Source organism: Buteo buteo, chromosome 2 (assembly GCF_964188355.1).
Source record: "Buteo buteo chromosome 2, bButBut1.hap1.1, whole genome shotgun sequence".
Classification (NCBI taxonomy): domain Eukaryota; kingdom Metazoa; phylum Chordata; class Aves; order Accipitriformes; family Accipitridae; genus Buteo; species Buteo buteo.
The window spans coordinates 63395710-63411387 of NC_134172.1; the positions used below are offsets into that span (position 1 = coordinate 63395710).

The window sequence follows — 15678 nt, forward strand, 5'->3', positions numbered from 1 at the left end:
AGCCCCTTGTTCCTGGTACTTGAGCTCGTGGCCCGTCTTGTGACTAGGGCATCGGGGTGCTGGCCCCTTTCTCACCCTGCAGTCCATCTGCATCTTTTCCTTGATGAGAATGGAGTTGAGCTTTGAAAATAGCGGCTCTGAGACTAGAGAGAAATCCCGTAGGCGAGAGGTGCTAGGAAACAGGCAGCCGCCAGAGAGGGGAAGGTAACATCTCCTCTTCTTCCACCAGCTGACTGTCCTTTTAAGTTCCTTGATAGGACATGATTTATGGAGGGCACAAAGCCACTACTGTGCGCTGTGGAGGTGGGGGTTTGTGGGAGGGATGAAGCTTCCCATTTTTTTGAGAAGCTTGGCTGGGACTCCATCCTGAAGTCTTCTTCTCCCCTCATCAGGCAAGCGAGCGGGAAGGGCACCATTCAGAGCTACAGGAGATGCTGGAGCAGTGGGAAAAGGAGAAGGCAGAGGCAGAAAGGGAGCACGAGAAGAAGCTCTTTGATATGAAGCAGAAAGTTGCTGCCATGCAAGCTCAACAAGAGGAGGAACGGACGAGAGTGGAAAGTGCCAAGCAAGAGGTAGAGACTGTGAAAGGAGAATTAGTGTGTTTTTTTTTTACTCTTCTGGGCTCCTTATTGGCAGTGCTTCTGTGGACACTGTCCGTCTGGGTAGAAGCGTCTCTTAGACACCCCTTTGTAAAGAGGCGCGATGCCTTGGCAGCCATGAGACCTTTGTGCCGTGAGGGACAGGGCCTGTAATGCGAGAGGCTACCAGAGTGTAGGTTTAAGAAAGGCAGGAAGCGCGTTGCAGCCTGAAGAGAACATGAACACCGTAACTGTGTCTGTGATCTGACCACTACTCCTTCAAGAGGGCACAGTGGGGTTCTAGAGGATGGTACCATGAAAACTCTACACGGTAGAGGTCCAAAAAAAACCCCAACCCCAACAACGGGAAATCCCATGTTGGGGTTGTTCTGTCTTCCCTTCCTCCCTCCCTATCAGAGAGAACATCATCATGCCAGTGCCTAAATCATGGTTAGTCTGCACTTTAAATCCTGGCTGCAGTTCTGGCAGCTCCTCCCCAAAAGAACACGCTAGAGCTAGAAGAGGTTCGGAGAAGGGCAAAAAGGAAGACGGGACTGGCCGAGTAAGCTGGGAAAGACGCAACCGAAAGGGTGGCACAGGAAAGGTCTTACAACATCCCGAGAGGCAGGGAGGGAGGGGGCAGCCCCTGACTGCCACTGAAGCAGGAGTTCAAATCTAGTACGAAAAGCAAACATACATGGGTGGAATTATTGAACCTCTTTGTCACTGCTTTGCAGCAGGAACGGGACAGGCTGCGAGCAGTTAAAGAAGAACTGGTACGGGAGATGAAACTTCTTCAGGAATCGGTCACAGCCTCCGAAACCCGAGCAAATGCAGCAACAGATAGGAATCGCTGCCTTGAACAAGAACTTCAGACTACATTGTCTACCTTAAAAATCAAAACCGAGGAAGTGGAAACGCAGCGGGAGAAAATCCAGATGCTCCAAAAAGAGGCAGCACAGAGAAAAGCTTTGCAGGAGAGTCTCACTCATATGACTGCCATCCTGTCAGAGAGGGAGGGAGAAATGAAGTTGTACCAGGAACAGATGAGAATGCTGGAGAACCAGAAAGAAATGCATGAAGCTACTCTCAGTGAGGTTATCAAGGACATAACAGAGAAAACACAGAAGGTTGAATCCCAGCAAGAACAGATACAGGAGCTGGAGAAGCAGCAAGAAATGCTGAGGACTGCTGTCAGCAAGATGAGCAAAGAGCTGGAGGAGAGAGACCGGGAGATCCAATTCCAGGAGGAGAAAATAATGATTCTAGAACGAGATGGTGCATCACAAGTGAGAAATCTGCAGGTGGATCTTGATCATATGAAAGGAAACTTGAAGGAGAAGAATTTGGAGCTTCTGTCTCTGACCCAGCAGATCCAAGCGCTGGAAATGGAGAGAGAACAGGTGAAATCTCTGCACGCGAGCCTTGGACACCTGAGGGCAGTTCTTAAGGACAGAGAGAGCGAGTGTGATTCTCAAAGGGATCAGTTAAGACTCTTGCAGCAGTACAAGGACCAGCAAGAGGGCTACCTGCAAGAGCTTCGTGGTACACTAGAAAAGATGACCCTTTCTTTATCTGAAAAGGATCAAGAGCTTGAGTCGCAACAAAAGCAAATCCGGGAAGCTGAAGAAGTCATGGAAATGCAGTTAAGGACTGTCCGTGACCAACTGGAGCAGACCTTAGGAACCTTAAAAGAAAAGGACAGACTCCTAGACATCCAAAAGCAACAGGCAAGGAGCTATGCGGAAAAAACAGAAGAACAGATGAATGTCTTGCACAGAGACTTAGAATACGCTACAGCAGTACTGAAAGAAAAGGATTTAATGATTGAATCTCAGAAGGAACTGATTGAGACCTTCCAAAAACAAGAGCAAGACTCTGGACAGCAGAAGGAAATTCTGCAGCAGCTTCAAGTGGCACTGAAGGAAAAAGAACAAGAAATGTTATCCCTTAGAAAGCAATGTGAGGCGTGGAAGGAAAAGGAGGAAAAGCGTGAAGCTGAGCAAACAAATCTCCAAGCAACAAAGCTGACTCTGAAAGAAAGAGAGGAAAAGATAGAGGTTCTGGAGGAAGCTCTCTCTAAGCTTCAACAGCAAAAGGAGGAGGCAGCGATGCAGACCAAAGCCATACAGCAAAAACTAGAATACGCTGCATCTTCTCTGGAAGCGAGAGATCAAGAGATAGTGTCTTTGCAAGAGCACGTCCAGGAGCTTCGAGAGCAGAAGGAGTTAGAAGGCAAGCAGGCCAAGAGTCTAGAGCAGGATCTAGACAAAATGAGCCAAATCTTGAAGGAGAACCATTTGGAGTTCCTCAGGCAGACAGAGCAAATGAACATGTTCCGGCTTCGTGAAGAAAGCACGAAAGCAGCTCTAACATCATGCCAGCAGCAAGTGGATCTGCTTGAGCAAGCGGTGAGGAAGAGAGATGAAGACAATGAAACTCTCATGCAAAAAGTCCAGCGCCAAGAAGAAGAACTGAAGACCTTGCAGAATCTCCAGCTGCAGCTAACCAAGAAGAATGAAGAGGTTAGGCATGGCAGAGAGCCAGAGAAGCTCCTGGAAGAAGCCTTGCATGAGAAGGAGCAAGAGACCAAGGCTGAAGGTGAACTCAAAGAGTTGGAAGAGGAAGTAAGAGCTCTTCGGGAAGATCTCCAGCCTGTTCAGCCGACTCTGACAAAGAAGGATGAAGAGATCAAGAACCACAGAGACAGAGTCGGGTACTTAGAGAAGACTCTGAGAGAGAGAGAACAAGAGCTTAGGAGGCAGAGTGAGCTCTTGAAACAATTAACATCAGCTTTGCGATGGAAGGCTGGCGGGGAGACCCTGCAGAAACAAATCCAGAAACTCCAGAAATGGGAGGAAGAGGAAGCAGAGAAGAGGCGAGTTCTCCAGGAGAGAGACCGTTCCTTGCAAAGACAGAAGGAGCTAACGCAACAACTGGAGGATGAGCGGAAAGCCAAGGGGGAAGAGTTGGAGCGCACGATTGCTATTTTGAAGCAGACCGAGAGCAGAGAAGTCAAATGGAAAGAGAAGGCACAAGCACTGACTCTTGCCCTCACCAAGAGTGAAATGGCCAATGGGACTCTGAGGGAAGACATAGCCATCCTGCAGAGCATGGTTTCGGAGAGGGACACGGACCGGTTTCATCATCAGGTAGGCAGTGTGACTGATCGTCAGTCAACTAAAATGTCTAGAAAGGATTCTAATGATGATGCCCATAAAGATACGGGAATATATAGTCCCATAAATACATGACCTGCTTGGCCACAGAAACTGCGGTTGTAGCCAGCAGGCTTGCCTGTCTGCGTAGCTCAAGGCGTTCACCTGCTGAAATGTTTTCTGTCAGCCCCCGAACTACTGAAAGAACTACGGAGCTTGCTGTTAGAATTACCCCAAGCCCAAACGTTGGGGATGGGTAACTGGTTCTGTCCTGTGTAGGCAAGCTTAGCCGACGTGTCGTGGTTGGGGTTTGGCATGGAAAGGAAGGGGTACAGTTGACCAAACTAAGGGACTGACCTTAGCAGAATTTTGTAACGATGGTTGCACAGCAGCTACGCTGACGGTGCTTAGAGGATGCTTTCAGAGATGTCGATTTCGGAGGTACAGCTTTTCCAGTGTCTTAAAAATAACGGCATTCGTACCGTTGCCCGATCAGGCGAAGGGCTTCATTGCGCATTCAGGATGTACTTGTGCTGCGGTCCAAAAGGCCGGAAGGCAAATCTGTGTGGATTTCCCCACGGCGATGGGGAGGAGGGCCCCTAGGAAGAGAGTGTGTTGTTTTGGCCCGTCAAGCAGGAGGAGCAGAAGGGACTTGGCACTGTCCGTTCCCGAGCCCGGTCACTCTCCCCGACTTGTCGATTCTGTCCCTCCTAACCTTTATGGGGCACCAGCTCACATAAACTCCTCTCTGTATACCCAGCAGGCTATTGCAGAAGGGGAGCAGCTATCATGGCTCTCGGAGAAGAGGCTTCTGTCACAGCAGCTGGAATGTCTGCAGCGAGCAGTTGCAAGGCTGGAACTGGAGAAGGCGGAGCTGAAGCAACTCAATGCTGAGCTCAGGAGGACTCTCGAGCAGGTAAAACAGGCTTTCGCTGCCTCTGCAAAGCCTCACGGTCCTCTGGATCACACCCCATTTCCACAGACAGCACTTTGGAGTCCTCTGCTTGTTTCCTTCCCTCTCCCACTTCCCCCTGTGGACGCACGCTTTTGTATTTTCTCTCTCTTCTGGCCCCCCGTTGCCTTCACAAATGCGCATGTGCTCCGGTCCCACCCTTCTTGCCCCAGTGTCCCCATACACGCACGTTTGACGCTCTTGTGTCAGGAGCTGTTTCCTCTTGCTCTTTCTGTTCCATAGCCTACTTGGAGTGCTTTTTGCCCGCAGCATTCTCTGGGGCAATTAGCAGCCTCTGAGCAGAGCAGAAATCTCCTTGCCATGATGTCCAGAGCTCCTTTTGCTCCTTGTTTGGTGGCAGGTTTCTGTGACCCTTTCTCCTATCACCAACGTGCAGGTGGAACGTGAGCGGAGGAGACTGAAGAGATACCACAGTGGTCGGATGCTGCCGGATGCCTGCGGATTTTCGCTTGCTGACCAGCACAAGATGGCTGCTTCTAGACAAGTGAGAACAGAATCTTCCTTGGTGGGAGGAGGGTCTGGCCATACAGAGGAACAGTGGCAAATCCCAGTGGCGGCATCCCCCCAGTACAGACCCAAGAGAAGTGGAACGTAGACCATGGCCCTGGCCAAACTGGAGACCAAAAGGAAATCCTTGCATTTTCTTCACAGGAGGAGTCTCACGCTCGCTGCAGTCGTCGATTAGCTGAGTTGCAGAACCAGGTGAGGAGTAGGAAAGCTCTCGTCAAAAGCTGCCGTGGCTGTACTGAGGGGCACAGCTTTGCACGATGCTACAGCCCGAGTTTTGTTTGGCTGTCGGGAAGTGAGTACACCAGGCAGTGGAAATACCCAGTCAGTCAGACACATCTGTTGGCCATGGCCAAACAACATCATGCACCTAGGTCTAAGTCTCTGGCTTGCCTAGAGGTCAGGCGTGGTGGGAGAGGGATTGGAGGAAGTGCAGAGAACTGGCACTCGCCTCAATATAGAGAAGATTCTAAGGATGTTCCCCTTGAGTCTTACTCATCTTGTTGACAGCTTCCATTTTCCCTTGACTCCGTTAACGGTAGAGCTTGCACTCTATCAGAGCTCCAGGGATCTGAGGCAGCGCCAGAGCTTACAGCCTTCGGGCAACCGTTAGTCTCCTATTGCTATGCTGTGCTAATCACGATCCCAGTATCGGACCGAGTCGGAGGCCTAAGCACAGCGTGGACGCTTGTTTTATCAGTGTAAGAACGTACATCCCAGCTCCTGAACCCTATCGCATCCCTTGACAGCGGTACTGGCAGTAGCAGCAGTCACCAGGCTCCTCTTCCACGTGCTTTTAAGGGTCTGGTACGCCCTGGTCTCCCTGAGGAGGTGAATCTTTGCAGGTGTTCAGGGCAAAATGCCTGTAAGATTTATACGAGTAAAGTACACGGTGCTCAGCTCTGGCAAGTGAGCCGAGCATACCGCTGAAGCCACCAAGTTATACCTTAAGGGTGTTTTCACCAGGAAGCCTCAGCGCCTGAAGTTCTGTTGCTACAGATAACGGGTTGAACCCCCTTGCCCCTGTGACGGTTGTGTCTGCCTGCACTGTGGACCTACCCGCTGTTGCCAGGAAATAATAAGAGTTTGAGGATTTTGAAGGCCTCAGCAGTCCTTTAAGGCTCCTTTGCCCCCTGGGCTGTGTTCATCAGATTATGCTCTGCTCATTCGTGAAATGCTCTGAAGTTAGGAAGAGTGAGAGTTTTCTCCCGTTTCATGTGCTAGCTGTCAGGTCCCTAAAGTAGATCGTAACCGAACGGTTCTTCACTACCTTGTGTAAGCAGCAGTCCTCCTGCTGAGGAGAAAGCATGTGGAACTAAGGTGGCAGTAGCCCAAATCTCTCCTTTGAAAAAAAAGGGTTGGGTTACGAAATCCTGTAGAAACCTCTCTCTTTAATATGCATGTCATGTCTCGGTGTTGTGCCTTGTGAATGGTATGCCAGAAAGAAACTCGGAATTGTCGGTAATCTGAGCTCAGTTCAGGGTGGCTCTGGCAACCTGTTAGTTCCCATTCCCCAAGGACAACGTGTTTGTCAGGGCTGGAGTTGGAGGGTGCGTCTTTCCTGACGGCCGCATCTGTGGAGCTGCGGATGGTCCTAAGAGCGTGGGCTTGTCTGAGCTCGGCCTTTTGCCTCTTTCAGGTGTCCCTTCTGCAGACGCAGCTGGCAGAAGAACGAAAATACAAGCAGGACTATATCGAGTGCTGTGCCAAGACCAGCCAGGAGCTGTCAGACCTTCACCAAGAGCTGTCTCGCTCCTTAGCAGCTGTGGTCAGGGAGCCCAAAGCTGCTGTTCTGGAAGCAGAGGCTCGGAAGCTGGGTCAGCCTCTCTGAACCTTCTTTTCCTGTAGAAGAGCAGCTGCAGCATCCCGGCATTCCAGCCTGGTGCCCTTCCCGGAAACGTGTTATGTTTTGCTGTGGGAAATGGGGGTACATCTGTTCTGTTTGCGTTGGGAAGCATTTCCTAGCGACACGGATTTTAAAAATTATTTTTTTTAATAAAAGAGATTTTGCAGGACTGCCCTTTTCCAACGGGGGTGTATTGGTTCTGTTTACGTTCGCAAGCATTGCCTAGTGCCAGCGATGTTTAAAATTTTTTTTTAATCAAAGAGATTTTGCAGGACTGCACTTTTTTAGTGGGAAGAAGCAAGGGCTAGGCAAGCCTGGGGCTTAGGCAAAGCTTGTACTCTCTTTTTCACTTGCACAAGTAAGCTGTTCCGAGCTGCTGTACGATGTAACCTCTTGAGTTCGGAAGGGCTCTTCCCTGGGCCGAGAGAGGGAAACCCGGAGGTGGGAGCAAGAGGAAGGGGTGAAGGGCGCAGGCCAGGGATGGGAGGTGGGGCGAGAGCGCGGCGTTTTTTCCCTCCCTTTCCTCCCTTTTTCCGTCTTTTCCTTCCTTTTTCCTTCCGTGCTTCGGCACAAGGAGCGCCGGTCCTCTCCCGAGGTGATTTGCTTTCAGCTTTGTTGCTGCGACAGCCAGCCTGAGGGACAGCTCGGTTGTTCTCCGAAGGGAGGGCGGGGGTCACAAACGCCAGCCCTTGCCAAGCTGGAGGCAGGGGATGGGATGGGATGGGATGGGATGGGATGGGATGGGATGGGATGGGGCTGAGGCGGGACTGAGGCGAGGCGGGCCTGAGGCGGGGCTGAGGCGGGCCTGAGGCGGGGCTGAGGCCGACTGAGGCGGGACTGAGGCGGGCTGAGGCGGGACTGAGGCGGGCTGAGGCGGGACTGAGGCGGGCCTGAGGCGAGGCGGGCTGAGGCGGGACTGAGGCCGACTGAGGCGGGACTGAGGCGGGCTGAGGCGGGACTGAGGCGGGACTGAGGCGAGGCGAGGCGGGCTGAGGCGGGGCTGAGGCGAGGCGGGCTGAGGCGGGACCGGCGGGTCTGACGGCGGTTCGCGTCTCCCCGGCAGTGACGGTTGTCAGCGGGCTCATCATGGTGCTGCTTTTCTTCTCGGAGCTGCAGTACTACCTCACCAAGGAGGTGAGTGAGTGGCGGCGGCGGCGGCGGAGGCCCGGCCCGGCCCGGCCCCGCGGTGCTGCTTCTGGCCGGGGCGGCCCTGCGGCCCGGGGCGGCCTGCCGTGCCCCCGCACCCCCGTCGAGCCGCCGCCTCCTCCGCCGCCTCCTCCGCCGCCTCCTCCGCCGCCTCCTGCGGGCTGCCCACGCGGCAGCTTCACCCGCCGCAGATCTGCGTGGGGTTTTTTTCTTTCTCCGAGCTGGTGGCCTTGAGGCCGGGAGCGGGCTGCCCTCCCCCGAAAGCCGCTTGGCGCCAAGGGTGGCTTGTGGCTTCCTGTACCGCGGTGGCAGGAGAGCGTCTCAAAGGCTCTTCTCGCTGCCTCTGCCGCCTACGAGCAGGCCATGCAAAGGAAAGCAAGGAAGCGCGGGAGCCCCCGTCCCCACCCCAGGTTCTAAGATTCCCAAGTTACTACCTTTCTTAAAAGAAAGCGTTAGAAATGGCAAGCGCTTGGCTGCGGTGGGAGGCAGCAGCTCAGGTGTCTCTTGAATCCCACCTCTTAAAAATCAGCTGGTGAGCCAGAGCAGTCGCGGGAAAGAAAGAGGCCTTTTGATGGGCTTCCGAGTGAAACAGGACTCTCCGTTTTTCCCTTGTTCCTAGGTTCATCCGGAACTGCGCCTTGACAAATCAAGGGGAGCTAAACCGAAGACCAGTCTCGATGTTCTTCTTCCGCACGTGCCTTGTGCTTGTGAGTCAGCCGTCTGAACGTTGGGGATAATTTGCATACTTGCCGAGGGCCCGACAGGCTCGGTGTGCCCGGTGCTTCCGAGTGCTGCGCTGCTGCCTGGGCCACGGGCAGGGAGGAATTGGTGATCCCTGGTGGTTACGCAGCGGTTCCAGCCAGGCCCGCTGGGCGCTTAAACCGGCGCTTCCAGGCAGGCTGTATTACCTTTTGAGATGATACGTGAGGCTCAGGTATAAACCCGCTTACGTTTCTGTTCGGTGTGGTGCTTTGTCAGAGAGCTCGGTCGTACTGAAAACGCTGGCACAGCGTTCGGTGTTCGCTTGGGACTCGAGATTGGACTGTACTGTTGTTGAAACGCTTTAGAGTCTCCTTGGGAAGTTACTTGGCGAGGCGCAACTTTTCCGTGGTTTTTGTACTTCAGTTCTGACTGTTAACGCCAACGCCACGTGATAACCTTTGCCCCGAGTTTTTAAAACCGGAGTGAGCCTTGATAGTCGGGTTACCTTTTAACTAAATTCAAAACAAAGCTGCAGGGTGAGGCGACGGAAAATTTTGCAAGTCTTCCTGCGTACCGCTGCTGTGCACGTTATCCGACTGTGCGCTAATCTTCCCTGCCTCTTGTTCTGTTGCGGTAATTCCTTTGGGTAGTGCGTTGGGCTCTAATTGTAGTGAGTCTGACTTCCTCGTGACCCCCCGAGATATTGTTGGTCTTTGCCTTCCTCACGTTTAAAAGGGCGCGGGAAGGCCAGAGAGTTTGGAAGCCCCTGCTGTTTTGTGCAGAGAAGCTGTCAGTCTTCTAAGAGAGCGTGTAGCCGGCAAGCGCATCACGGTGCTTCGATACCAGGCCGAGACGCCAGACCTTCTCCGTCTTCTTTGTGAAAAGGGGTCACGAGGAAATGTGCTGATGGGGAAGGGGGAAGGGTGAGGGGGTAGAGGTAGGAGGCAGCTTTCAACCAATTTGAAGCTTAACTCCTGTGCTCCTGGGAATGGTTATGGGCTTTGAGGGGTTTGGTTTTGGTTTCTTTTGCCTTAAGCGTATTACCTCTCAGGGTAACGCTTTGTGGGCAGCTGGAAACCGTCCTTCTGGTGCACCAAACCCAACCCCGTATTTGGAAGGGTCGTTCAGGGTGCCGCAACGTGCGTTTTATTCCCTGTACGTCACTTGTCCCCAGCCATACGCCCTCTTCCGCTTTGGCGCGTTCTTACCGCCCTCGCTGAAAGAGTCTGTATTTTCACTGGCTGAATGCTTCCTCAGCCTGCCGCAGGCCGTAACAAACGTGTGTTTATAGACCGCTTTCCTTGCTCACTGATTTCAGATTTGAGCATCGATGCCAGGGACGTAGCAGGAGAGCAGCGGCTGGATGTAGAGCACAATCCGTTTAAACAACGTTTGGATAAAGCTGGCAATCGTGTGAGTCCGGAGGCCGAGAGCCACGGTAAGGTGCTATTCTGCCTTTCTTGGGTGGACGCTCTTGTCGTCTTTCCATCACCGTATGCCTGCTTTGAGATTCACGGGAACAAGTGACAGCTGAAGAGCATTTAAAGACCACAAACTTTTGAAGAGTTTATAGCACGCAGATCTATTAAACTGGCCGATCAGGCGAACTCCTGTTATACTGGCAGCTTTTGCGAGGCAGATCTCTGCCTAGTCCCTCTGAAATGGCGACGAGGACTCACGGATGCATTTCAGGAATAAAGCTGCTGCGTGAATGGTCTTTTACGACTAGGAATCAAGCAGCTGTTCTGGCAAAACTTGGCTTTGGTTGTACCTTTAAATCGCAGCGGGCTGGCAAACGGGACGACCTGGTTAGAGGAAAGAGCCTCTCTCCAGTCCAGGGAAGGCTCCAGTGACTTGACCCTTAAGCCCAAGCTTGCACCTTACTGCATTCACTTTGTGTGTGTTAATGCCTACCTAGATAAATATATTTTAGTTGGTTTATCGGTTACAGGTTGTAGTAAGTGGTCCTTGGCTACATAAACCTCTCCTTTCCATTCGTTTTGTGTTATGACTCATCGTTGGGCTTCGATACAAACCAGAAACGATTCTGGCAAAGTGTTGCAATCTAACAGTAATACTGTCCCGACTTTTCCTTTCCAAAGCACGAGCTCCTTACTACTTTTTCTGGGAGATGGTGTAGTTCTACGTGTCGGCAGGAGCTGAATTTGTTGATTTGTATCGCTCGGATTGAACTTTTCTGTTCTTGAAGTTGCAAGGCTAAACTAAGCCAAGAGCTGAGCGATTGGTAGGTACGGGAGTTTCTCCTGCTGCCACGGGAATGTGGTGATAGTGCTGTTACTGCCGTGTTCGCTTAGCAGCCTTTCTGTATTCAGAGGTTGTGGCGTGACAAATGTAACGCCCGGGGACAAAACCAGCTGTTCTGTATCTAATTCTCTGTTAACGCATGTAGGCCTCCTGCCTTACTTGTATTGCCAGTCTCCGTTGGCATTACTCCGTTGGAAGCGGTTGCTCTGGCTCCTTGTGTGATCGATGGAGAGGAGGAGAAACTCGTAAGGAGCAAACGGTCTCGCCTGGAAGAGGCATTTCAAAAGAGATCAGATGCATTGCAGGCAACAAGCAATTTCTTCTGCTGTCTGGAGAAAGCACGCGGCTAGTTTGGTTTCCATCACCCGTGTTGCAGGTTAGGTCAGAAGCATCCACCCGTCTTCATTCAACTCTACGATTATCAGTTTCCGTTAGTAACGCTGACCTTCAGTCAGTTACGTAAAGGGCAGCTGTAGCAGTATTGACCTTAAATTTAGTAAAGCATACCCAAATTTTACGGAGTAGCATCTGGAGGCTTTTCCTGATCGTAGTTACATTAAAATAGTTAATAGCTGAATGATTTCTGTGGTAGGTTGCATTCTGTGCTTGGGATGTCGTCTTACTCCTTTCCATTGAATGACAAGAAATGATTGAATTCTTTATTGGCGGCTCTTATCGTTTCCTTCCTTTTACCGTGGACAGAGTTTTCCAATTTCACGCATCGTATCTGCGTGCAAGTTGAGGACCGTGTTAACGGCAAGAAACCCTGCGTGTAGAGTTCTAGGCACTGCAGTTTCTTTGTAGTATCCAGACTACATGTGTGCATTCCCTCTGGATGCTGTCTCTGCGACAGCTCAACAGGCAGCTAGTGATTCCATTTAAAAAGCTGCTACTGGTTGCTGTGTCTTGAAAGAGTCCGGGTATCGTACAGGTGTTCTCGTTGAAGTGGTGGGAATCATGGCTTTGACAAAGCGTCGCGATTATTTAGCTGTATTCTTCCCGACGCTGTCTTTGAGTGTAATGACGAGATTAAAAGCCGTACCGCTTTTTGAACAATGAATTCTTAAGTGCGCTTTCAGCTGCTTTGAATGTTGGGAGCTTGAGAAGGAAAGTCTCGCACGGTTGTTTACTAATGGGGATATTTTCCTAAAAGCTCTTATTTGCTTGAGCGTCACTGCCGTAGAGTATGTGATTAAAGAAATAAGGGTCATGACTGATTTTGATGCCCATTTCATGGTTTCCAGTTAAAATCTCTTTTTTTTCTGTGGCTCGTACGAAATACAGACATGTTTAATACTCGCTTCCGTCCGCCTGTTAGACCCCCCGGTCTCCACAGACAGGGCCCTGATATCGTTTTATCCCCTCAGCAGTGTCTGACTATGTACCTTGTCCCCTTCCCCAGCGTTAGTGATCCAAGGAGCCACCTTTTCAAGGCTTATAGAGGGTAGTGCAGCCGTGCCTGGATAGTGAGCCTTAGAGGGCTTTTGTTAGGCAAGAGACTTGGTCCTGTCCTTCAGGGTTTGTGCGTTGAAACGGCCTGCTTTTAAGGGGGCCTCTTATAATAAGAGCCAATGTTTTTGTCCCTCTTCAGCCTTCTGCACGTAAGACCATGAATTTCCATGAGTTCGTGCCCCAGCCGTACTGCGGCTGCGCGTTCAGCACGCACATGGCACAGACATCGTCAGAATCGTTAAGTCACGAAGCAGGTCGAAATTCCTTGGAGACTTCTAGTGAGCAGGGGTTAACGTGTGTGCCTTGTCAGCATTGTCGTCCTGGAGGACTGGGTGCCAGTTTTCCATTCGGGAGACTCTCGCTCTGATCTCGTTTCACGACAAGGTATAACCGTGTTCCCTACCCGTCTTGGGACAGGATTCTGCGTTGTGCACTGTTGACTGCCGTTGACTGCTATTTAAAATTTTGTTTGTGTAACAGGTCCTGTTATGCGCGACATTGTCTGAAGTAGACAATGTTTTAACAAAGCCTTTAGGCAAGTAACGTCTGATCAGCGCTCCAGCGAGGCTTACAGGTAGCCGGTTCTTGCTCTGGAGGGTGCGTTTGAGATGACAAATGCCACTCTGCTTCTTGGTCTTACTTCGCACCTCAACAGGCTCTGCGCGTACCGTTTCAGGTGGGCTTTGGGTGCAGGACGCGCAGCTTCCGACACAGAATCGTTGCGTTCGTGTGTGGAACAGTTGTTGCGCGCAGAACGGAACAAGAGTCCGAGATAGCGTTTCTAGTCACGCCTCGTCGCTTTGCATCCTCTTTTGTCTTAGAGCTGGGGAAAGAAGAAGAAAAAGTGTTTGATCCCAGTTCTTTGGCTGCGGATCGCTGCGAGAGCTGTTACGGGGCAGAGTCGGAGGACGTGCGGGAACCTTTACACCTTTTTGTATCTTCTTAGCGCTTGAATGAATACAGTTGTGTTGCACGCGTGTTTTTTTCCAAAGCGTCTGTGAAGGTCTGTGCAATGAAATCCTCCTGGGCCCGTGTTCAGAGAATGATGAGGACCGTTGTGGTTTTGGTCTGCCTTTGGAAGCTGCGCTCACGATTGTTCAGACCGTGCAGAGTTAGGTTGTCTATAGTTTGTGCACGTGCCTGTTTAAGGGCAGCGCAAATTGCGCTACCTTTGCAGCAGCACCAAGGCTGTATCTCATCAAACGGAATCTTTTCTGGGGTTATTTGGTGTCCAGAGGGGAGCTGTGTAAATTATTTCACCGTTCCGTGAGCTGTCTTGGAATGAAACCTGGTTATGGCTTTGCCTTCTCACTTCTGCTGCAGGCTTTGCATCCTTACGGGAGCAAAGACCAGGCATTTATCGCTCACACAAACAACGGGTGTCATTTGGTGTTTCTCGTTCCTCCTACCTGCAAAGAATTCTTCTGTAAGAAGGGATCCGTGGTAGCCCATAGGTTCTGGACTATCCCTCGCTATTATTGTCTCTGTAGTGACTTGGTCTGTCCCATCTGTCAAGTTGCGTCCTTCCGCAGAGGTGTTTCCATCTTGAGAGATTCATGATTCCAGGCTTCGGCTTTTTCTTTGGTCCAGAAAAAACCCAGAGAAGCAAAGAAAGAAAACTCAGTCTCCATCAGTGGAGGACACCGTTTCAGTGTGGAGGAGATCCAAATCCTGTGGCGGATGGCCTGTACAGTATTCCTTCCACAAAGGGTGTTTTGTGTGAGCTCGTTCTTAACTTCTGTCCCAAAGTAGTCACTGGGCTGTAATCCGTCAGAGCTCAAGTCGTACCAGTTGCTGGCAATGCCTAACGTTTGTCAAGCAGCCACCTGGAGGCTCTCCGTACCTTCCATAGCTTCTCCATACCACGAAACATGCTGTTGTAGAAGCCCCGCCAGGGCTGTAGCGTGTGGCAAAGTGGATCGAAACTGCTGTGTGAAGGATTCAGAGGCCCATCTGTGAGGAGGTGTAAGTCTGTGACAGTTGTTGGTTAGTCATGCAGAGTGGTGAATATGCGTGAACGGTCTTCCGAAACAAACAAAAAAGGAGGTTACTTAACCTCCTTTGAGGTATGTTGTCCAAATGTAAGTTTCTCCTGCCCTCTCCCACCCCCCTATCCTTCCAGGTATTCGCCTTTGTTGGGATCTTGCAGCAGAAGGAACAAAACAGCCTCGTGGTACGCTGCCTTCTCTGTGCATCAGGTGTGAGAAAAGAAGCGCAGGACCGATTAAGAACAAAAACTTGTTACCCAGCTTTGAATGTCAACATGTTGTGAATGTAAACCTCGAGTGCACTTCTGGATAGCTTTGGTTGCTCCTAAAATGACCTTTCTGTTCCCTTAAGAAGTGGGAAAGAGTCTAACTCTAACCAGCATTGTTACCTGGCATGCTGCTTTAGAGCTCGCTTAACATATATGGGCATGCCACTGTGTTTTTCCTTTTAGTGGTTAGTTCCTGCCTTTTTGTTTCTCTGTTGCGCTTTAAATGATTGCTTGTCCATATCTTAGCCCTTTGCCTAGCTAGGGAGTCATTTTATATGGCCTAGAAAGCACACTGGCAAAGCTGTTGCTCTTCCCCTTTTTGGTACGAGTTTTAAGTGCTGCTCTGTCCGAATCTGTGTGTCTTTTCATTGTAAGGATCGGAGTATTTCTCTCTTCTCTCCTGCTCTGCTCGTTTTTGCAGTGCACGCTGTTGAGAGTCAGTGTTGCCGTCTCCTTCCCCCCCGGCCCGCCCCCAAGCCGTTTTAACTAGAGGGCTAACTAATTTCTGTTACTTGCTGTGCCCATCAATCTCCTTTGGGAGGAGCTGTTGATCTAGGCTGGGAGCTGAGAAGAGTTCCTGAAAGCTGAAAGGAGAGCCGTGCCAGGTGACTCTTCTGCGGTAAAGGAGGTCACCAGGTGGAAAAGGTTGAGAATCTTTGTCTTAAACGATTTTAACGTATCAGTGTTGGAGGTAATGCGTTGGGGGATTATTAGTTGCTCTGTGCAGATAATGTAGTTGCGGAGGACGTGGTGACGTGTTGGAGCGACTTCTGCCTGTTGAAGTCGTCGGATGG

General features: G+C 51.1%; 1 protein-coding gene across 1 annotated transcript; it reads left to right on the forward strand.

Annotated features, from left to right (window-relative positions):
* Positions 1-397: 397 nt before the first annotated feature.
* Positions 398-3847, forward strand: LOC142045221 (uncharacterized). Its single transcript, XM_075058472.1, has 2 exons — positions 398-572; positions 1316-3847. The coding sequence occupies exons 1-2, from the start codon at positions 432-434 to the stop codon at positions 3830-3832; spliced, it is 2658 nt and encodes an 885-aa protein (XP_074914573.1). The 5' UTR covers positions 398-431; the 3' UTR covers positions 3833-3847.
* The last annotated feature ends 11831 nt before the right edge of the window (positions 3848-15678 follow it).